The sequence below is a fragment of the Montipora capricornis genome, chromosome 13 (genome assembly GCF_036669925.1).
Source record: "Montipora capricornis isolate CH-2021 chromosome 13, ASM3666992v2, whole genome shotgun sequence".
Classification (NCBI taxonomy): domain Eukaryota; kingdom Metazoa; phylum Cnidaria; class Anthozoa; order Scleractinia; family Acroporidae; genus Montipora; species Montipora capricornis.
In genome coordinates this window covers 17,127,130-17,151,747 of record NC_090895.1, presented here as the reverse complement: position 1 = coordinate 17,151,747, position 24,618 = coordinate 17,127,130, and the positions used below count along the sequence as shown (strand labels likewise).

The 24,618-nt window shown below is 39.4% G+C and overlaps 1 protein-coding gene and 1 pseudogene across 4 annotated transcripts in view; one reads left to right on the top strand and one right to left on the bottom strand.

Moving 5' to 3' along the window:
- LOC138030631 (uncharacterized) overlaps positions 1-24,618 on the top strand; it is a 196,299-nt pseudogene that overhangs the window by 103,325 nt on the left and 68,356 nt on the right.
- The window catches only part of LOC138028290 (E3 ubiquitin-protein ligase DZIP3-like), a 26,174-nt gene continuing 9,613 nt past the window's right edge, over positions 8,058-24,618 (bottom strand). For 2 of the 4 annotated variants that reach the window (XM_068875775.1, XM_068875774.1), the window contains exons 3-9: positions 18,908-19,549; positions 18,018-18,080; positions 17,726-17,788; positions 12,308-12,370; positions 11,577-11,609; positions 10,726-10,788; positions 8,058-9,311 (exon numbers count right to left, since the gene is read on the bottom strand). In XM_068875775.1, the coding sequence (XP_068731876.1) occupies positions 9,010-9,311; positions 10,726-10,788; positions 11,577-11,609; positions 12,308-12,370; positions 17,726-17,788; positions 18,018-18,080; positions 18,908-19,541 (1,221 nt within the window). In that variant the 5' untranslated portion in view covers positions 19,542-19,549 and the 3' untranslated portion in view covers positions 8,058-9,009. The remainder of the gene's footprint in view (positions 9,312-10,725; positions 10,789-11,576; positions 11,610-12,307; positions 12,371-17,725; positions 17,789-18,017; positions 18,081-18,907; positions 19,550-24,618) is intronic. The other 2 variants (XM_068875772.1, XM_068875773.1) reach the window with 1 other exon arrangement.

The following is a 24,618-nucleotide window of genomic DNA, read 5'->3' as shown; positions in this document are numbered from 1 at the left end:
GGTTAAAACGCTCGCCACTCTCCAGTGTTGGTTGTTGCGAAAAGAAGGTTGTATTCTCGCTAGTTCTCGACCTTGCATGTAGCCTCTTCCAGCTTTAAATGGCGTATGGGAGACTACACTAAGATGTACTGATAAGTGTCTCATGTGGAACAGTGTTCTTCTTTTTACCTCCTGTATGAGAACATTATGCTTATACTCTTCATCACGATTGACCGAAAGCAAAAATTGCCGTATGTTATTCTTTTATCTTTGTGCTAATAGACCATTTGATTGTTCTGTGCTCACTTACCAAGCCTTTGAATAAAAGCAAAGCTGGAGATGAGCTTGCCTTGATAGAAACCTCATTGCTTTTCTACGTAAATCATGTTGTTGTTATGCTAACGAGTTTCTACTTACATAAAAGCAATGAGGTTTGTATTAAAGCAAGGTCAACTCCTGCCTCTCTTTTATTCAAACGCCTGGTAACTGAGCAAAGAACTGCAAAATGACCTATTAGCCTTCCTCGCCTTTTTGAATTAGGCTATCTTTGCTCCTAATGAAGAGCATAGGGCGTCAACGATGGACCTCCACCTGACTCTATTTTTGGCAGTCCTCGCCTCTTTAGCACGTGTCAAAAAAAAAAAAGAAAAAGAAAAAAGAGAAACCTTTGGCTGTAAAACAAAGCTAGTCAGCTTAATTAGCACAAAGATAAAAGAATAATTTGTTAGGGACCATCTTTGCATTAGTCTATACACCTGTGAGTCAGAAGTTAAACTCGCCTATTTGCATGGAAATGAACAGTCTATTTGCAATAGGTAAAACCCTTATGGGCATTTACTCGTGAAATGAAACAATAGATTGTGTTTGTCATGTCGATCACGTGGGCGTGGAGTTGTCCCATAGGAGTTTGGAAATACCCAGCATTGAAATTTGGCAATAGCCCTTATGCGCGATGACGTCTGACCAGCTAATTTTACCACCAAGCCTTGTAAATTTTGGCATGAGCTAAATCCCAAAGGAGCAAACTTGTAACAAACAGCCACATGCGAACAGTATTGCATGTCCAGATGATGTGAATAATTTTGTGCAAATATTAACGAGCCTTGATGGTGACTTTTGAGCATATTTCGTAATCATACATAAGGCCTATCATCTTGAATTGATAGAGCTTTTTTTAGAAGAAACACGGCTGGTTGATTTTGCTCTCAAAAGAGTAAAGAGGAAGACCACAGTCTAGTGTAGGAAGCCACTTCGAAAGCAACACAATGCAACACTAAATGACGTAGAAAAGTCTTGGAGGAATGGCAGCAGTGAGGGCAAAATAAATGCGCAATGTCAGAACTTGTTGGCGTGGCCGGTCTCAAATACGAAGATGTTCAAGATCTGACCCTTACACTAGAGCACATGTCGCCAAATACGCTTAAACTTTTGGTTGAGCAATCTCGTTTGTGAAGTGGCCAATCACTATGGAGAGCGTTATCCGCCCAATTCGTTTTATTTGTTCATTTGTGCGATTTACAGGACTTGTCTGTAAATTAGTTAGAGTAGACTTTCATATACCGGACCAAAATGGCCAAAGACAAAAGAACCATTGTTGTTCTGATTTGGCCTTGTTGACTAGGTATTGTTATGTTAGGTTTGTTCTTTTGTGTTATGTACGTTTTACGGTATAGACCTCTTTCATAATGGCAACCAAATAAATTATTCATTTTTTTAAATACTAATAAGCCCTAGTAACCTCGCTACGACGAGCAAATTTCAAAAGAATGTTTGTTTTAAAACGAGGGCAGTAGGTCTAATTAACATAAATACAAAAGAATGTAAAGTTGGTCTCCATTTATGAAAACGGTCTATATGAAAGACAAACCTAAAGTTAAGCATACTAATTAGGCGAGTAAGAATCTTTATAGAAGTTAATTCTAATGATAATTGAACTAATTCATAATTCATCAACCCCTGCCTTCCCTTGCGGAGTTTTTAAATCCTTCCCGTGCTTTCAGACAGTTTATTTGTATAAGCCAGTTTGGAGTTTCAAGAAACGAATGTGCGCGTCGGGATAAAAACAAGGATATAATTGTGTTTTTTGTTATGATAAATAAATAGCTGCAAGAAATTGTATTAGAAATCTTTTGTCTTTTTTATATATGTTTGCTTTTATCCCGACGTGCGCACGTTTTTTGAAACTCTGAACTCGCTTATTGGAGTTTACAGAGGTAAACATGTGACTCAAATACTGCCTATTGATTGGTCATAATTCTCATGAATGATAAATGAATTTTTGCAGGTGTACCTAAAATTATACGATAGGCAAGGCAAGTAGGAGAAAATATTGTAACAAGCTAGCCCTCAAAATCTTTGGGCCAGTGTGACATAAAGTATGGGAGGTTTTCACGTAACGTCATCGCCGCCATATTGCTGGACGAAAACAAAAGATCTCTCATTAGCTTCTGTTGTTTGTCCACGAAAAGTCGCACATTTCTCTATTGCTATTGGAGTCTCTAGAAGTTGGTTGAAACCTCCTATCACAACTGAAGCACGATGTTAAAAGTGAGACAAGTGCGATGGCTCGCGAATCAATATATTCCGAAGCACTTACAAATGTCGGGCATCTTTGATTGGTCCTAATGAAAACCAATGATATCGCGCAAATCACAGCAAAAGGACGATATCATGGCTTGCAGCAGGACTAGAAATGCGTAGAAAAAAACATGGCTCATTGGAGAGCCGGCTTCAGTTGGCAAGGATGAAAGTTTCAAGTTTATTTTCAAGCTTATTTAGCTATTAATTTTATCATTACAAATAAGACGACTATACTTACCGCAAATAGCAAATACTAATCTAAAGTGTTTACATATCTAAAGTTTGCACAAAAAAAGGAAGGAAGAAATATATATAATAGCGACAATTTAACAAGAATACGTCATTGAAGAAATTAAAAGTAGATTATATTTTGAGAAATTTTGCCTGAACTTTGCAAATTCTCGCACGTTATTATGGAGACAACAAAGGCGGATGTAGGATTTTGGCTAGGGGGTGCACATGTCAGACGGAAATGCACAGGAAGCCGATTATTTATGTTTTAGACAATGTATAATACATGCTTTTAAGAGGGTTAGGGCTGTAGTATGATAAATCAGTAAATGATGAGGCAAATAAAAATCTAACTTAATGCAGTTTTTGTGCTTCTAATATCCTCTAGTAGCTAAACCGCTGTCTTTTATTTAGGTTTTTTTATTTCGTTTGTAAATTTAAGAATTTTTAAAGTAAAACGTTTTTTTTTTTTGGTAACCGAGGGGTGTGCACTTGCACCCAGTGCACCTCCCCTAGATCCGCCCTTGGACAAGGTTAGCAACAGATCTTTTTACACTTATGTGCCAAGTTACCTGGCATTTTTAAATGCATTTAAAAATGCAAGTGAGGCAGGAGTCGACCTTGTTATGATACAGACCTCCTCGCTTATCTTAGGTTAATTATTGTTGTTCTCATGCTAATTGCTGGGTTGCCGTATGGCAATCCCAGTCGGAAAGTGGGTGGCATTTGTTCGGTATTCTTTTTTTTTTCTTCCGTGTCGGTAAAAGTCTTGCCTGTCACTCCCCTGCTAAGTGGTGTCTTTGTTCATAGAGCCTTCTGCTCGTATTTTCTTAGGATAGAGAGAGTTGTGGAAATGCGTAGATTTCTCTGGTGGACACAGTAAAATGATAAACTTAACCTGCAATGGCGTCGAATGTCATGTAACACGAATGTCGTTTAGTGGATCTTTAAACAAAATATACCCTTATGGAGCTCAATAATGGAAAGTCTGTTGGATAAACTAGGCAGGCGGTGAAAACAAATACCTGGAATCGTAAAAGCGACAAGTAATGGACTTCAACAACAATCTATCGCCCGTCGAGCCGAAATCAAAGTGAGCTGATAATTTCCAATATTGTATAACGAGTGTAGTTTTATGTACAACACTGAAACCAAACGGGAAAGTATCTGGTAACTTATGGGTTCAACAAAGTCAGGTAAAAAATAATAATTGGAAATGTGACAGTCAAGAATTATTTGAAAGAAAGCTTGTCGACAGGAGCCCATCTGTGTCGACTATTTTGTGCATCATTATTCAAGGAAAAGATTTCTTGAGAAGAGGGTTTGAACCTGAAGTACATGGTAATTTGACACGATTGAGTTTCTTGTCTTCACGCACGCAACGAAATGGGAAGAGGTTTTCGCCTCTAAGAGCAAATATGTTGTTTGTTTCAATAGACTTTTCGCTGGAAAAGGATTCTGTTGTATTTTCTGCCTTTGAGAATTATAATATCATGTTGTGTATTGAATTTTCGAGCTTAAGGTTGAAATGTGATATGGGAGAATTTTTTTAGTATTGCTCTGTAAGCAGGAAGGGTTCACAGGCCTGTTGGAAGCGTGCTTGAGTTTCAACAAAATGAGCCCCAAAATCAGTGACAAAATTGTGACGCCGATGAATAATAAAGTAGCTGCTATTTCCAAAATGATGGAATTACCTGGTGATAAATAACGTCGTACGCCTTAAGAGTTGGGCGATTGTGATCTTTGTTTTGACTTCCCTCACTTTATTGTCAAACTTTATAACACTTGACAGAAAAAGAAACTTACAAAATCCCGGTATCTTGCCATCATTTGACACAGATGCTTCACTGTTTAATAGCGAGTAAACATGCCGCGGTAACTTAATCACGGCGCCCGCTGAATTCCGGCCATGTCACTTTCGATTTTGAGATTTATTTCAGTGAACGTAGCAAAAATCTCCCAAAATGTTTGTCGCTGATCGTAGCATTTTATATTCTATATTCACGGTTCAAAATTAATGTTGTTTTCATGTCGTAAATATTTTATTCTCGATCGACCGTCCCGGAAACTTCCTTCTGCTCTTTCTAAAAACTGTGTATCAATAGTTATTTACTTTTGCATCAATATTTGTTTTGCACAAAGCCTTACTGAGTTCGCATTTGTTAGGGTTAATAGTATTTTCGGTCCGATGCTTCTGTTTTATGACGGTATGTTGTTTTGGTCTCCCATCCAGATACTAAACCCGCCGGATAGGGCGTAACTTCAGTGAACTTTAGTATTACAAAGCTGTCAGATGCCCAGAGGGCACGCTTAAACATGTGGTGAAAAGAAGTTGTGAGGGAACTTGAAAATTATCAACATGTCAGCCCAGAAGCCAATGTTTCTCGCTTCTCTTTAATTGTTATTCTTCAGAAACTGGAATGCTGTAGGTCAATACCACACAATTCAGTGCCTTCTGATTTTCTGTAACACGTACCACAGGCAACCCAGTGTATGTTTCACGGAAGCATCTCGTTAGTTGTAATTTACATAAGAAAAGCGGTGAGATTTCCCTCAAAACAAAGTCAACTGTAGCCTCAGTTTCATTCATGGGCCAGGTAACTAAGCACAGAACTATAAAATGGTCAATTTAGAACTGAAGACTCTTCGCGCAGAATCTTTAAATATCGCTCTCATAAATTTGAAGAAATTTTTTTTAGTGGTGCATTTCTTCATAAAGTTGTTTTGTTTTTTTGTTTTTTTCTTTGATTTATTTTTTGATCGAAAAAATCAAACTAGTGGCATACATACAACAATGCAATCACTGCAAAACGCGTGGAAAACGCAACCAATTAAAAATATTGCCATATCCAGCCCATGCTAAGCCTGCGATGAGCACGAGCAGTTAAAAGGAAGCTTAAGCAAGGACGAAATATTTAATGGGTTTAATGGGAAAAAACAATAGTACTTCACGCATTACACGTGCGTTTCACATTTTGTTACATTGCTTTGCCGTAGTCCTGACAACGACGTGAAAGGACTAGTTTTGAGATTGGAGGACACAAGCACTTGTGACGTTGGGTTTTCAGTTTTCTCTGGAAATATCCACACTGCTTTCACCACTTTTATTCCTGAAATGTAGGCACACACTTTCCACGCCGAGCGACTTGGAGTAATCGCAAAATTATTGCAGTTACGGGAAATAATATTAGAGAGTTTAAGCACGCGCGTGTTTGAGACGCGGACGGCAACCGAAAGTGAGCTGTTTTCCTTTTCAAATTGTCTTCCCACAACCACATTTACATTGCCAAATATCTTTTTGCCATTAGAGGTGATTAGCATAAAAATCTGGGAGACACCACTGTCCTAGAGCGCGAAATGTTCTCTTTTGGTTGCCGTCTCGAAAACGCGCGTGCTTAAGCTCCCTAATATTTTTAGACATCGTTCTCGTAGGCGTCTTCGTCGTCCTTGCTTAAGGTCACTAAAAGCGCTGGAAAACACAACTTATTGAAACAAGAAGAAAAAAAGTTACCTCCTGCCAAGGGCGGGAAAATGGTCAAAAAATGATAAGCAAATGCATTAGTGAATTACATAAGAGTGTTGATCTATCACTTTGCGGTTTTGCCCCAGCACAGTCACAAATGGATTTATTTTTAGATACACATTGCGCGCGAAACAAACAAAGAGCCTCCAATTTTAACCAATTAGAAGAAGCCATTTTATCTTTGACTGCTTCTGTCATGTCTTTTCATGGCCATGACAACTGACATTCGCGGGAACGGGTATTCCAAAAATAGTCTCATTTGTGACTGTGCTGGGAAGCCCATCCATGCCATAACAACACTCTTATCTAATTCACTCTTGGTAAAGGTGAATTGTAGCGCGCAGGGAAACTTGTTGCTAAGCGTGGGAAAACAAACTGACGCAAGGTGTGGAAGATGCAATTTGTATAAAGCGTGGCAAAAACGCGAAAGTCTCGCAAACGTTTCGGCCCGAAAAGGCAGTTGTGAAACTTTCATTCGCTTGTTTTGGAAAGCTGGTCTTTTAATATGTTTTCAAGATAATGAAAAGTAAAATAACTGTAAGGTTTGATTATTCAAAACCAATCCGTCCTCGAGATACAGAGGGTATGTGACACCCGAAAAGTTTCGGGACTTACGAGAAACAGACACCAGGAGCTCACATACCCGAGTCTCCCACCTTATTGTCAGACAAATCCAACTCTGTCAGCATTGAATTTCTTTCCAAATACATTATCCAGTGCAGCGGCACCCAAATCACCGATTTCATTGTCATTAATATCAAACTCTGTCAGCGCCGATTTTCTCTTTATTGCTTTAGCCAGTGCGGCAGCACCCAAGTCACCGATTTCATTGAAAGCCAAAAGCAAGTGTGTCAGCGTTGAATTTCTTTTCATTGCTTTAGCCAGTGCAGCAGCACCCGAGTCACCGATTTCATTGAAAGCCAAAAGCAAGTGTGTCAGCGTTGAATTTCTTTTCATTGCTTTAGCCAGTGCAGCAACACCCGAGTCACTGATTTTATTGTCAGACAAGTTTAAGTGTGTTAGCGTTGACTGCCTTTCCATTGCTTTAGCCAGTGCAGCAGCACCCGAGTCACCGATTTCATTGCGAAACAAACCCAAATATGTCAGCGTTGCATTTCTTTCCATTGCTTTAGCCAGTGCAGCGGCACCCGCGCCACCAATTTCATTATTAGGCAAATCCAAGTGTTTCAGCGTTGAATTTCTTTCCATTGCTTTGGCCAGTTCAACAGCACCCGAGTCATCGATTTCATTGTCAGACAAAGTCAACTGAGTCAGCGTTGAATTTCTTTCCATTGCTTTAGTCACGGTAGCGGCACCCGAGTTACCGATTCTATTGTGAAACAATTGCAATTCTGTCAGCGTTGAATTGATTTCCAGTGCTTTAGCCAGTGCAACAGCACCCGAGTCACCGATTTGATTGTAGGACAAATACAACCGTGTCAGCGTTGAATTGACTTCCATTGCTTTAGCTAGTGCAGCAGCACCCAAGTCACCGAATCCATTGGAAGACAAATGCAACTCTGTCAACGTTGAATTGATTTCCATTGCTTCAGCCAGTGCAGCCGCACCCGAGTCACCGATTGCATTACCACACTGCAGCTCTGTCAGCCTTGAATTTCTTTTCATTGCTTTAGCTAATGCAGCAGCACCCGAGTAACCGATGTTATTGTCTAACAATCTCAAGTGTGTCAGCGAGGAATTTCTTTTCATTGCTTTAGCCAGTGCAGCGGCACCCGAATCACCGATTTTATTGCGGCATAAGTTCAATTTTGTCAGCGTTGAATTGATTTCCATTGCTTTAGCCAGCGCAGCAGTACCTAAGTCACCGATTTGATTGTAACGCAAATACACCTCTGTCAGCGTTGAATTGATTTCCAATGCTTTAGCCAGTGCAACAGCACCCGAGTCATCGATTTGATTGTAAGACAAATACAACTCTGTCAGGGTCGAATTGATTTTCATTGCTTCAGCCAGTTCAGCAGCACCCGAGTCACCGATTTCATTGCCAGACAAGTCCAATTCTGTCAGGGTTGAATTGATTTTCATTGCTTTAGCCAGTGCAGTAGCACCCGAGTCACCGATGTTAGTGCCTGCCAAACTCAAACCTTTCAGCGTTGAATTTGTTTCTAATGCGTGAGTCAATATAGCAGTGCTACTGTGACCTAAGCTTACGTAACAACAACTGTAAGAGTGAATTTCAAGATGCGAACCAAGAGCATGCGCCAATTCTTTGCCAAAGGCACCCTGATCTTTCTCACATTCAGTAATACAAATCAATGCAACGCGTAGATAGTGTTCACTTTCAAGTCCTTCCTGGTCCGGTAATTTGTTAATTTGACCTGCTATACTTGCTATAAATGCAGTGGCTTTTTCCTTGCACCGTTGAGCCAAGATACCACAAGTAAACAAAAGCACGTGTTGAAACTCTTCAAAATATCGGCTGTCAGCAACTAAGCTATCAGGGCTAATTTCCTCATCGACAAGCTGGCAACTGAGAAAAAATGCAGCGAACCACTCCTGGAAGCTCTTGTGAAGAAACCCATAGTACAGACTTGGTCTTCGTTTGCTGCATCCAGGCTGAACTGACAAAAATCCCAATTCAGGTATTAAGTCGCCGGCACTCTCTCGCAATGTGCTGTGCTCGAAATACAGCTCATCATTGAGCAAGGTATTCAGCGCTATACAACCAAGATGCTTTAATTCCGCGTGGTACAATTGTATTGGGTCTTCGTCCGTTTCTGGTAATTTTTCTTCCGCCTGTACCTTCTCAGAACGCACCGAACTATTTCAAGAAAAAGCAGAGGTCTAGCTTTTGGAAAATCTCCTTGGAAGTCTTCGCAAAGGAGGCAAAGAAGTCTTGTATTTAATGGACTTGCAGTGAGTCCCTCAAGGCTCGCGTCTGCGCGCAGCTTGTCTATGAGCTTTTTCGCCAAATGCTCCTTGGTTACGAAATATCTTCGGATAAAATCTTCAGCATCGTCTTTTGGACCAAAAGCATCTGAAAGAGAGACAGTCAATAACTGAAATAAAATCGTCGTTGTTCGTTCAGCCGAAAATGTTATATCCGAATGATGGCTACTGTATGCTAATTAATGAAGTATGAGTCACATAACACTAAACGTGACAAGATAATGTCTTTAAATTGAGATTGAATTGAAATTTCATGTCCTTTTTCGCTATATGACCATAAAGAAAATGGACCACCATCTGTACTACTTCCTTTATAGGTATGTGTAGTTGATAATCTAAACTGCATGCACAAATTATATGTGCTTATTGACTGACGGGGAGGGTCAGACGGTAAAATATTTCATCCTAGATCATGGCGTACGGACCGAGCTTGGGAAGGTCCGTGCGCCATGACGAAGGACCAAATATATTTCTGTCCGGCCCGAGCTAAACACAGTCAATAAGCATTTTATCATATGGCCCCTTTACACTATTTTTGAGCACTGGGACAAAATAAGTAACAAAAATTTGCACAGAAAATTTGGCTAATATATTGTTTGCACTTTCTTTTCTGGCTGTAGATAACATTGATGTTTAAAAGCGACAAATTCCTCTAAAATCGCATCGCACGGAGCAGTCCGTGTTCCTAGCAGGGGCCATAAGGCTATTCCGGTTCTGCCCGTGCTGATGCGTGCGGCCCTCATACGGGGATTTTCCCAATAGTTTTACATTGAAAGCGCGCGGGGCCGGGGCAGTACGGGCCATATGATAAGGTAGCTTATAGACCTCATTCATAAATGTCGGTCAATTTATAATTCTTTAGTCGAATCGAAATTAGCCTACTAAGTTTCCAACCTCGTCCACGGGCGCGTCCCCAAAGCCAGGGAAAAGCGCCCTGGGGACGAGGTTGCCAAGGCTCGATACCATACGGTGAATTGAAAAGAATTTTTGCTCTAAAATGGGGCTTAATAGGCTAATTTGCACATGAATAAAGGAATAATAAAACAGGTGTCATTGCTGAATAAGGTCTATAGAGCGAGTTTCAATGGAGTGTCGTAAAACCAAAACCAAACCAAAAAGGACACCAATCAAAACTCGAAGTAATTATACGTAGCCGACACAAAGCGCGGGAGCACCGTGCATCGCTCGAGCATCGCGCGATGAACGCGCAGGCCACGATTGGTTTGGTTTCACTTCTTGAAAAAATGGCGCGAGAACTTTGAACCAATTACTGAGTGAAGTAATGCAAAACCAAAGCAATTCGCTATTATACTTTCGACACTTAATTGAAAACCACTCTAGAGGTCTGTAAGGGAAATTATTACTCTTCACCGGGAACTTTTCAGTTCCTACGAGAGCACTGCCCACTGTAATGATCTTGTTGCCACTGTCCTACAAGTAGTAGAAGTTTAAGGCTATATTTTGGCAGTATCTCCGTTTTAAGTTTAGACTTGCCAGCCTACCTTCGATCTCTCCCAAGTTGTCTTTTGTGTCTTCCTCTTTGCTCTTCCATTGGGTGAGCATATCTTAAAAAGAAGAAAGATAATTGAGTTAGCTCAAAAAAGGTTTCAACACTTTCAAGAAACTGCAACAATAAAAGGATAGATTCTACAACACTGTATCACGACGCACATTTGATACATATTGCGGTGTGCAGGGTTCGCATTAGGATATTTGACTCTGAGACCTGGGATCTGTGGCCAAATTTGAGTCCCAAGCATTCTTGGGGGGTTCATTGCTTTAACAGACTTAACGACGTTGTATCACCACTCAGCTATGTTATGGTACCACGTAAAACAGCATTTGTCGCTCAAAAAAATGTGATAGGAATTGTGTCGCAATAGGGTATTATAGCAACAAGATATTTGTTTTTAAATGCTTATACATGTACCTGAAAAACTAAAGCGGTGACCCTTATTTTTTATTGCCGTAAAGTGACAAGTAAATTGGAACACTTTGCAAAGTTAAAAAAAATCCCTGGAGTGTATTTAGAAAAGTGCACAAACTATACGCAGAATCTCCACCGTGTAATCTCATTGATCCTATTTTCATTTTTTGAAGAAAAACAGAAGCAATTTTTATGAAGCCAAACGTTTGAATTTATATTCTTTCCGTCTGATTAAATTATTGATCTTAATTTACGTTTTTGAATTCTGAATACGACTACTCAATCCACCCAATTAAGTAATCGATATCCCTTATCTGCGGCCCTAAAGTCTAAATCAAGTAGATACACTAATGACACTTCTAGTTCTCCAGCTGTTACTATAAATCACAATGTTTGGTGTTTGTTTCATTCCATTCATTGACACACCTTTGACTTCTCCAACTTGCGACTTCAGCATTTCTGGATTAAAAAAAACAGATAATGTGTCAGTAATTAATGAGATAGAAATTGGGTTTTCATTGGTTTGGTTCACCTAGCCTGCAGAACAGGCGTTTTTTGGCAGGCAAACGCTTTTTCAAGGTCTAAAGTTCGTAATGGGCCGCCATTTTGAAAGCACACAGCCGGTAGAGGATTATATTTCTCTCCGCTTCCCCTTCTCCTTCCCCCACTATCATTTCATACTGTCCTACTCTCACTGAGTGCATTTTTTTTACTGGCCTCAGGCCTCTATTAGATGTCGGCCAATAGTTCTTACCAAAACAAGAATACGCCTGCTTTGCAGGCTATAAAATTCACCTTTTTCTCTCCTTAGAGTGTCTTTCTAATTCGAGACCACAATGGATCGTGAATGACGGCATTTTCAGCAGTTGCGTACGGATTCCAGTTGCCGGAGGCAATTATAAAGGAGTTAACATCAACCTCCACTCATGTCGCCTTTCACCCTTTTCCTCCTCATTGGCAGTGACAGATTTTACTTTGTCTAACGCCAGACAACTTCACTCATCAATGGGGCCCGTTTAGGGATTAGAGGGTATAAAGTAGGTACTCAATAATTAGTGCAATTTTTTTTTTCCTTCCATAAAAATCACATACAATCAGTCAAGAAAGAAGGCATGAGCTGATACTGTACAGCCATTTGAATGTTTCAGTCCACACACCTTTCATATTTTCTAGCGTCTCCGTGGTGCTACCCTCATCAGACTTCCATTTCTTTAACATATCTTTGTAAAAAATGAAAAATCATTACATTTTCAGAAAAAAAAACAAAAAAAAACCAGGCTAATTACTGACAGTGACTAAGCTCATGTTCTTACGCTCTTAATTTGCAAATTCTAAATATGTGAAACATGTTAACTTGCATAACATAAGGTTCGGATGAGCCTCTTACTAGAAGCAATTGTTTACTGCAGCACATTTATGCCCACGATCACAGCATGATGGTGTAGTCACTCTCTTTACGGAATAGAATACAAAGTCTTTATGAAATGTCAACCACAATATATACCAACTTCAACACATAGTGACAATGTCCAAATATTGTCATAGCGCGCTCAATATTCGTTGTGCGTACTCAACGTATATTTAACAATTATTCCATGAGCGCGCGTTAGATATAAGATGGTAAATAGCCAACGAGGCGCGTAGCGCCGAGTTGGCTATAACCACTCTCATATCCAACAAGCGCGAATGGAATAATTGTTTTATTAAATTCCTTAAACTCCAAAAGTTTGGAAGTACGAAATACGAGCGAAAAAAGAGAGAAAATCCTAGCGAAATCGAAAAAAGTTGATGAAGATGCGATATTGTGTAATACCTGGTGGTCAGACAGACGCAGGCTCATCACAAAAACATTTTTACCTTTTCGCGTATCTCTAAGCTTCGAAAGTGATCCAAACTTTCCACAAAAACGTTTTTCTTTTGCTTTATACCGAAAGAAATTTCGCTCTCTGGCGTCAACGTTTTTAGTTTAGCAACGCCAAGCGCAATCATTTACCATATAAGGTCAAACTAAGGTATATGAGCTGATAACCGAGATTGAGTGAACCAATCAGAGCACGAGAATTGCATTATCCGAGGTTGAGAATTTAATAATCTGCGATATACATTATTTTTTGTCTCGCGGAGAAAAATGGTAGCTTTTCCAGCTTTTTTTTTTGTAATAAACGTAGAAAATTGTGCTTTGTCATCAATGTGTTGAATAATAAAACAATTATCCTGCTCAATCTTGCAGAATATCGCTTGATCTTAGCCAACTCGGCCAAAGTATCACGCGATATTCCGCGCGATTTCGCAGGATAATTGTTAAATATATTTACAATGATACGTTCAGGCTTTGGAATTAGGGTGTTTAGAGTTACCATTTACTTATTTATTTATTTATTTATTTGTTTATCATTATGTTAACCTAATGAAAGCGTGTTAAGTTGAATGTCATTTGTCGCGGCATTAAACGGGCTTCCTTCAATAATTGTCGTGCAATTAAGGATTAATTTCACTTATATTTTCAAAGTTTTCGAAAATGCCCTTGTCGTTTCGCGACTCAAGCAATTTCGAGTGAAGTTAACCGTTAATTGCCCTCGGGCTCATGCGATTACATATACTTATTATTATTGTTGCCTGTGTAATATAGAAAAAATTAGGAGTTAGATTTCTAGTATTGTCTTTCTTAATCACAAACTCATCTCCGGCCACGTGCGTGACCATGGGCGAAATTACACCCAAGGGATTGAAACATAATGAAAAAAGAAAGCGTTTTATCCAGTTGTCTCCAAATTTGGTGGCATGGGTTCATTGTGAATAGATTAAGCCAACAAGCTACCAAATTATAGCCTGGAAACTCCAGTAGATGATATACAATGGCCCTCACAGTTTGTGAAATAATGGCTGCCTCGCGAAAGTGCCTTTGTCTGGTGTGTTTGCGAACTTTCTCGCATTTTAACGGACTGCTTGAAATGATTTTTCACGGCAAAACCTCTGCTAAAGGATGGGAAAATTTTCAGGGAAAGAATTTCAAGCATTTTTGGAACGGCAGCTAGAAAAGAACGTCGAGAAATTGAAGTTAGTGTTGACTATAAATATTGCGATGGTTGCATATCTCGACTACGAGTACCAGTAATAAGCCTTAATACAACTAAGCGAAGAGTGTTTTTTTTTTGTTTTTAATGCAATATCAACACTAACTTTGCGCGGGACTGGTAAACAAGCTTTCCCAAGCTGGGTACAGTCGCTACAATATTCTCGTTACGCGCAGCCATTTCAGTACATGTTTTTCAAATGGCACGAACAAAGCCGTGAGTGTCTTTCTCGCGCTAAAAATCGCGCAAGATCGTCAAATCAAACTCTCATGAATGAATATTTTATAATTTGGATTTGGAAATTCCGAAAGTTTGGTTATAAAACGGGTTTGAACATCCGTTCATGTTTTCTGCTCACCCGAAGACCGAAGCGTAATTAAATTATAGCGGAGCTCAGGCTCGCGAAGCGCACCAGCTTAGCACCATGAGTAAGACTTTTTGGGAAATCTATCCATGCGAGAAATTTTGGTTATGACGTCACGTACGTCCGCCCGTCCGCCCGTACAGACTGTCGGGGTGGCAGGAGAGTCTCTGGGACGCGTCACCTCGACGTGCTCAAAGAATATAGTAGCTGTAAAGTCAAAACTCGGCAGGATAAAAGACAAGGAATCAAGCTACCTTTGGAAGCAAGTGCTTTTAATTCAGATTCATTTGTGGCGCGAAAAATAAACGTTGAACAAAAAGTGGCCGAGAACTGGGACACATACTGTATGCCTCACATATTTTGTAAAACTCACTACAAAACGAGGAAGGCCTCAAAACGTTTGCAAGTCCGTTTTGACAGAGATTCTTACTTATTTCAACTATCACATTTATAGGCTTTTTGTGTGAAATGGATGTGCAGTCGTGAGCTGCGTTGTTTGACTGTGAAATTGCAGTGGAGTAAGCGAATTTACTTAGTACGCCTTAGGTTGAGTTTTAAATTGGTACGATTTTTGCTGCTGTTCTAAACTCAAGTGAGAGGGAGTAAAGATTGACAGTCAAACGGAAAATGTTGTGAAAGAGATTACTGTGCATGTAATTTCAGTTTTAGTTGTTGATTAAAATTTTTGGTTATTGTTTGCAAGGATTGCAATAACAAAGCAACTGGTCTCGATGGTATTGGAATAAAACCATTAAAGCTAGCACTAAATGCTATTGCTCCCTCTCTTACCCATATTTATAACTCAAGTATCGCAAGCGGCACTTTTCCAATTAATTTTAAACGAGCCAAACTGATTCCAGTTTATAAGAAGGACTCAGTTTACGACAGAAATAATTATCGCCAATCTCAATTTTGCCAATTATCTCTAAACCTCTCGAGAGGCATGCTGCAAAATCGTATCTCAGTTACCTCACTTCTAACAATCTTATTCATAAAAACCAGTCGGCTTATCGACCACACCATTCGTGTGAAACTGCGCTCTTAAACCTCACCGATAACTGGCTTAAGGCCATGGACTCTAGAAAGCTCGTGCGTTCAGTGCTGCTAGATCTAAGCAAGGCGTTTGACCTTGTTGATCATGATTTATTGCTATCTAAAATCGACAAATATCATGTCACCAATACATCTCAAGAATGGTTTAAATCATACCTTAGTTATCGAACACAACGCTGCTGCACTAATGGCTCACTGTCTGATGCATTGGTGCTGGCTCGAGGAGTTCCGCAAGGGTCAGTTTTGGGCCCAATACTATTCTCGCTGTACATCAATGACCTTCCAATTGGAATCTCCAACTCAAATGTAGACATATATGCAGACGACACTACCATATGGGAGACTAACAGTGACCCGCTGCTCATTCAGCGTGGTCTTCAAGACAGCCTTGACAGAACTAGTAGATGGCTATCTCTGAATAAGATGGTTCCGAACACGAAAAAAACTAAACATCTGATTACAGGAACCGTACAAAAACTGTTGCACTCTGGTAATCCATCTCTTGACCTATCTCTTTGTGGCACTCCGATTGAAGAAGCCAAGGATAAAAAACTCTTAGGCGTTAAGATAGACAAACATTTGAACTGGGGTAATCATATCGATTTCCTAATTGATAATTTAAATTCTAGAATTTGCTTGCTTAAGAGAGCTAAGACATATCTCAATCATCGGCTTGGAAATTTATTATACAACGCACTGATTCGACCGTTATTTGAATATTGTTGCACAGTGTGGGGAAACACCAAAAATGAAAATTTACTTCGATTATTAAGAGTTCAAAAACGTTGTGCCAGGCTAATTTTAGATGCTAATTTTTCTGATAATTCTGTTGAACTTTTCAGTAAGCTAGGTTGGTTACCTATTGATGACGTCATACGAATGAGAAAGCTTTGTTTAATGCACAAGATTGTTAATGGCTGTTGCCCTCAGTACTTTAAAGATTATATCTCCTATGTTAATGATAAGCATAGACATAATACAAGGGCGTCAACAAATAACAATTTATTCATACCCCTTTTTCGTACCAACTCTGGTCTACGCACTTTTTATGCAAGTGTCAACCGACTATGGAACACATTAGATGTTAGCACTAGAAGTATTACACCCCTAAGGAATTTTAAAAAGTACATAAGTAATAAATACGTAGTTAGTAATTCTAAGCTCGATCATTTTACTATTCATAGAACTTTCTAATAATTTTAGTTTAGTTTAGGAGTACTTTGTGCACTTTTTTAATTTTTATCAATATTATTATTAATGGACCACAATGTAAACTACTGAATTTTTCAGTAATTGTGTTATCCAATAAAGTTTCTATACAGTTTCTATTGTTTGTTTACTGCTGTCAGCTCAGAGGTGTTTGATCTGTTTGATCACTGTAAACTGTATACAGTAATAATGACCATTAATTTTGTACTTTATGCAGAAGCATAATTATTTCCATGTACACTATATTGCTTTCTGGGGTTAGAAACGGGAGCTCCGCTTTTAGGCTTGGCTAAATCTATATATTGGGAAACAACAATCGACTTTGTTTGTCGTCATGGAGAAACCACATTGGGAGGCGCGGCGGCCTCATGGTTAGTGCGCTCGACTTCGGATCGAGTGGGCCGGGTTCGGGTCCTGACCGGGGACTTAACTCTCACCGTGCCTTTCTGCACCCAGGTGTATAAATGGGTACCGGCGAATCTTATGGTGGGGTAACCCTGCGTTGACACATATAATTAAAAAAAAAATGAGAAAAAAAATCCTCGGTTTCTTTTTATAAGCCAAATTTGGTGAAATTTTTCTTCAACATTTTGTACCAGAACATGTAATTTTGAATTTTTCTCCATTTTCCTCAAATATTTCGAAATGTTTTTTGCGAATTTTTGTGCTTACGGTTACTTTTCTCAAAAGTCCTTGGTTTTTATGTTGAGTTTCTTTTACTGAAAAACCTATTTTATAACTTTTATTTAAAATGAAATATAGTAAGCCATATTGGTATAAATATAAGTCCAGGAGAGTTTAATTTATTAGTTTCGTGGGTCTTTGGGAACCCATGTTTTCAACAGGCCGAAAATGAGTTAAATAAAGTAACACACCTTCCACCTGTCCAACCTTGTCCTTGGTTGTCTCTTCATCCGACTTCCACTGCTTTAGCATTTCTGGATTATAAAAAGAAACCTAATGAGTCAGTATTTTAAAATTTCCCATGATTTGGTGCACCTTAACTCATTGACCCTCATAGCTTTTTCCCTGTCTACTGCCAGACTAGTATAACTGCAAGTTTTTTCCACCCGTAATTATATACCTGTACAGTGTGCACTTTTTAAAGTCATGTTAACTAGGCATTAGCTGATATTCTATAAGCCATTTGTTTGAGTAAAAACACACCTTCCACGTTTTCAAGCTTCTCCTTGGTGCTGCCTTCATCAGACTTCCATTTCTTTACCATATCTTTCGTAAAAAATGAAAAAGCACTAAGGTTAGACAAACAGGCTAATTGTTGAAGATGTCAGAGTTCATAATGTTCTGCCACTTAATTTACAAATTCTGAATGTTGCTTTACGAAACATATTAACCACTAGATAAAATAAATAGGGGTTTTCAAGGGACAATCTGTGACGTTTCTTCACAACTTCTTAGAACATACATGATAATATCGTGGAGAAATAACCAACTACTGTGTCCGCATCTCATTAATGTGCAAATCCTTGACACGTCGGTTTAGTCATGAACACACCTTATAGGTACCTACAAATAGACCTTTTTGTTTTCCCATCCCAGACCACGTGCTGTTCGCAAGGAAATTTCCTTTTGTTTTTTTTCATAAGCCAGGTATACATATATATATGCACATGAATAAGATGCATTTAAAAAAACTGGTCCCCAGAGTAACATCGTGCGGTCTGAAATGGGAAGCTAAAACGGTGTATTCACCTGCTTTACTATTTTTTTGCAAAAGACATTAAGCTAAGCCTATTTTGAAATCACTTCTTCCTCTCCTCTGTAGGATTTAATTTAAGCCAATTTAACTTCAACCCTTTCACAGCTTTCAAGTGCAATGGATTGTTCATTCTTTCAAGGAATGTAGTTCCATGTCTCCAAAGACACGAAAAATCCTATCCCTATCTTACCTTTTGGCAGGTATAATTCTCGGAAAGCAGAGCAACCCCCAGTTTTTGGCAAGACGCACAAAACAACTTGAATTCACTAATGGCATACTTTTTTTGTGTGTATTTTTAATTAATGCTAATGCGCATACTCCCTTAAGTCCAGCATACCTTTTAGCTCATCAAGCTTCTCCTTGGTGTTATCATCATCCTTTTTCCACTGCCTTAATAATTCTCGATAGTGCTCCTCAAAATCAGGATCCATGCACTCAGTCTTCAGTCGGCTGATCGCACTGGTATACGTTGTTCCAGATCCAAGGGAAAGCAGTGCATGACTTATATCCTGCCATAGCATATTGAATGTTGCATCATCAACAGAAGCTTGGCTTGCATGAGCATAAACTTGGTTTCTGTAATACTTGATCCTCACAATGTTTGCCTCAGGACTGTTATCACCAGGAAGAGGAAGCTTGTCCCAGCTTCCAGTACCGACAGGAGGACTGAGACTGCATACATTTCTCAGCAGTACCATTAGAAGTGTAATGTCAAAGCTGGCTGATGACACAGATGAAGAAATAGTTGGGTACAGCTTTCCCCACTGAGTGGGATTCAAGATTCTTTTCTTTCTCAGTGACTGCAATGTAGGGTGAGCTGATGACAAAATTCTGTGAAGAGTAGCTGGAGGATGAATTCTGTCAAAGGTATCGCGAAGGGCCTGGGATCCTACATCAACTAAAAGACGGCACAGACGGGCATAGTTTGTGTTCTCTCTTGTTGTGAGAAAGACTGCTGGACCAGATGCCATAATCCAAGCTGTTGACAACATAAACATGCAAAATGCTGTGGTTCATTGGTAATCAAATGTATAACTGTGCGTAAGTAACGTAGTATAGCAACTACAGACTGAGTGAAAATAACCATTTACCATCTTGTACAAGAAGGATGTTTGCCTGTTTAAGGTGATTCCTTAGTAATAGAAGTTGTCGTAAGATTTTCTTTAAACTTTTGTCGATTGTTCCCTACATTATGGTGACTCGAAATGTGCAATTAAAAAAATAGGTCACCAAGCTCGTTTGCGAGATATAACTTGCTCAAGTTACTCATTTAATCATTGCAACTTCATCTATGAAGGACAAGTTTGTTCCATCGGTTCAGGATACGTTTTGCAGGAACAGGAAGCACAGCTTTGACGTAGTTCTTGAAATTACAAAACAGGTGAATTTTATTGTGTAAAAGGAATATGTTAATGTGGGTTTTATGACACAGGCACACGTCGTGGCAGGGCACTGACTACAAATATTACTCGGGTGCGTGATCTCGAGGAGACAATTTTGTGTCCACGAATGATGGCTACGCATACTTTTTTTCCTGTAACATTTTTTTCTGACATAAAGTTTTTAATTTTTTTTACAGCACAAAGAGGATGAGTAAGAGAATAAAATTATGCCAAAAAAAAGATGGCTCACCAACCTCGTTTAGGAGAAAATAGAAAGCAAACCAAGCTCGACTCCTCCACAACACGTCTCCCCGATATCACGGTTTCACTTTCACTGTCGGATTGAAATGTTATGTAAATCAAGGCTATCACTCGACGTTTTGTTTTGCGAGAATGTAAAAAGTTTCTTGATTTGATCTTTACTGCTGTGCTCTGAAAATGGCCATTCTTCTTTCTAGCAAGCTTTCCCGCACGAAAGGTCGCCATTTTGAAATGTTATTGGCCATGTTCGATATATCAGTACTCACACATGGCTACGACATTGTTTTGTTTAGAAATATCCGTTGAGACTTGAGACAAGGAAAACAGAACTGAGCCGTGAAATTTGACCATAAAGCCTCTTAGCCATGCCTGAATACGAACGTGGCCTACGCTGTGTTGTGCGCAGAACAGGGTGCGCAGTGCAATACTAGGGAATCACCTTAAGAAAAGTCAACCGATGGTATATGTATAGCCTACGCATTACTTAACAAGGGACCGGTATTTCTGTGTGCTGGAAAGAACTACCACAACAAACGCAACCAAGACCACGAAAAAAAAAAAACACATTGCAAAATCCTAGCTTTACCACAGGGTCCAGAGGAGATATGTTTGTCGTTAGAACATCAAAACCCGTCGAAAACATCTGAAATAATGGGTTATTTTGATCGCGTTGACGATCGCGTTACAGTTTCGTTACACATTCTGTATACCGCAAACCAAGAGGCTGAGGGCTCGCAAGATCGGCTTACAGTATAAAATACGGAAAGGGAGGAAACTTGTACCACGTGACTTCGTTCGATGTGAACCACAGCACTTGGTGACGGAAGTGAATTGGGACCGGAAACGCAAAAGCAACAGACCGTTACTAATTCGAGAATCAAAACATCAGCTGTGGAGGGAGTTTTAAAATAATGGCGGCTTCTCCTTTGAAAAGACCCGTTCCGTTTCGCGAAAAGCAGCCGGACGAGAAGAGATCCAAAGTATCTAACAGAGAAAAACACGTGTTTGTTTCTAAATGGTAAGATATCTGGCCAGTTGGCTTTCGAACGTGAGCCACAAATTACCGTGTTTGATTTTTCCCTGATCGAACTTGACTATTTTACCTGCAGGCTTTCAATGAATTATCGAAGAGACGAACAAAACTTTGTCTCCGTACAAGAAATACTCGACGACTCTGTAAATAACAGCTCCGAAAAGGAAAATTTTCCATTGCAAGTCAAAGAACTGGGGATTATTTTAAAGGAGGCCTTTCCACAGGCGAGTAGAGTCCAGCGAAGAGTTAACGGTGGCCGAGTATGGCAGTACCCACTTTCAAAAACCTCAAGATTGGAAGAAGACCGTGTTAAATGGGAAGACTTGCCAGCTTTCACAAAAGAATTCGATTAGCTTTTATCTAGCTCTAGCGACGATTTCTTTGAGTGAATAAAAGTCCAGTCACAAGATCTATGCGAAGGCAGCCGAGTTTTAACTGAAGTAAGACTGGACATTTGTTGTACACGTCAACAGTCGAAAAGTTGCAAAAGAAACCGTTGGTGTTTTCGAACTTGGGGCATCTTAAAATTACTTCCGATCTTGCGCACATTTACTTTATCGCGTCATTTCCGTCACCATATGTTGCGGTGCACACCGAACGAAACCTCTCTCTCGAAGCCGTAAATTTCGGTCGCCAAAAATGAATTTGAACGCTTTCTTATGCCGTTTTCCTTCAGTATTTGGCAAATACATAACAATTCTAGATCACGTTAGTAAAATCAGGCAATTTAATTTAATTCCATCTGAGTTTCAGGGATTCGAAAATCGGCCCCAAATTAGTTTCCTCCCTTTCCGTATTTTATACTGTAAGCCGATCTTGCGAGCCCTCAGCCTCTTGGTTTGCGGTATACAGAATGTGTAACGGTGTAACGCGATCGTCAACGCGATCAAAATAACCCATTATTTCAGATGGTTTTGATGTTCTAACGACAAACATATCTCCTCTGGACCCTGTGGCTTTAATACCGAATATAACACACCCTACGTTTCAAAATCCTTCTCAAATAATACATTGGGAAAGCGTGTAACATAAGACTATTAAACAAGATTAACTTGACCATTGTGTCATTATTGCTATGGGCCCTAACGTTGAAAAAATGGTCAAATGAGCCTTAATTGGGTTATAGCTAAAAAAACAGGTTAAATTAACTTGAAGTCAAAACGGCATTGTCGAAAGCTGGGATAAAGGAATAGCACTGGGGTAGCACCTACAGAATCAAATTGCAGAAGATTTGGTTTTCCAATTATAATTCAATTCCACATAGCAGACAATTTTGTTGAATATTGGCTAAATTCCCATGCACACGTCCTGTTTACGGAACACTAAAATGGTCACTCGGTTTACAATCACTGCACCAACAGTTACATGTGTAAATCAAACACCACTCCACTGACGAAGATGTCGTGTCAACCCCCAAATAATAAAATAAGTATTCACCAACACTGAAAGATTATTATTTTAATATAATTCTACATCACACAAGTTTGATGATCAGCAAAGTTTATCGATAACATTTGCACGTCGGTGAATGAAGTGACATAAAAAGCCATTTTATTTTTCTCCGTTTGCTCAGAGGTGGACAGATATGTCCAGGAATGCAATTAATTAACGGGGATTTCAATCAACATCACGAGGTGTCTTCTTGCTCTTTAACCCAACTTCAACTTCACGTGTGTCTCCGAATACAAAGTGTTCCCCAAATGTTGCTCAAGTAGGGATAAACTGCTGCATTTACCCTGACATAAAAATAACGCTAACCTTTACCCTGACTTTATTGCTTGAAATAGGTAAGAAATACGTAGACTTAAAGGGACGCTTCTTGTTGTTTATCAAGATCGGGCCTCCATCTAATTACTTGCATTTCTGGATATAGAGCGGTTTTCAATTGAGTGTCGAAAGTAATTTGCGAATTACTTTGGTTTTGCAGTACTTCACGCGGTGATTGGTTCAAAGTTCTCGCGCCACTTTTTCAACCAAGCAGAAGTGAAATCAAAACCAATCGTGGCTCCCGCATGCACATTTCCCGCCCTTTGCGTCGACTACGTGTAATTACTTTGAGTTTTAATTGGTTTACTAGATTGTCTCCGTTCTTTTTGATTGGCCAAAGTCATTACGTTGGTTTTGGTTTTACGACACTCATTTGAAAACCGCTCTAAATGGAGGTGCATAGTACCGATATTCAGGTCCAAGTGAGCCAATCAGAATATGCAGAATTACTGATTCTGACTACCCTAAGGTGGTAAATTTCTTTGGATCAACAAATGTAATTTTGATTTTATCTCACGAAGCGTCAAGTAGAACTTCTTTCCAGAATTACAATGTAAGCCAATTATTTCAGCTATAATCATAACCATTACAATTTTCTCGAATTTGATTGATGCGTTAACTGCTTTATTTTTCACTAATTATTGTGTAGGGTTGTAATCAGACAATAAAATCGGACAGTTCGCAGTAATCGGACAGTTGAATAAGCCAGCTTCATCCACCAATCAGAGAATTTATCACAATAACCATAGCAACAATCACCTACCCTACCAAACTGGGGTTTTTCCAAAATGGACGAATCTGTAACATTAGACAGTGAAAAAGGAACGCATTTGTTTTCTCGGAAATTGTAATAGTTATGATTAATTGGCAATTTGGTCTGTAATAAAACTCGTGATTAAACAAATCGGACTCCAGTTACGCGGTCGTCCGACTTTGTTAATCACTCATATGATTACAGACCGAATTGGACTCCACTCAGTCCCATTACCATTATGAATGTCAAGAATATTCCACGCCTTCCTTTTCCAACATTTTCACAATAATTTTTTGTCTGTATTCCGTGAAGGTTACTGAAATCGGAAGGCCATTATCTACTTGCTTTTCTGGACATATCTGCACGTTTGACAGTGTGCTTGAAATGACATCAAACTCTTGGTAACCTGATCACTTTGAAAGATTTTTTGGGCACTTTTGCCTTCTCATGATAAACGACTTTTCATTAATCAATACCTCTTACGATTACCAAGTTATAGGTCCATACTGTATTGGAAAGGAAACAAGATGAAGTCAAGCAGAGCGTTCAACAACAACCATTCCCGTCACCAGAGCCTTGGATCTTATGCATGGCCGAGGCTCTGGGAAACTCTGTGTAGGAGAACATGCGCCATAAGGTTCTCATACCCCAAAACTGGCTATTTGAACGCTACGGCGCCCGCTCACTCCTCGTGATAACATGAATGCACCAATCAGAGATGCTTTTTATTGTCCTTCACGAAAACCAATGAGAAGACACTTTGTTTCAGGGTTCCCCAGAGCTCTTCTCTCCCTCAGTCATGCGCAAAGGAGAAGAGCTCTAGGATCGAGATTGAGCTACAACAAAGTAAT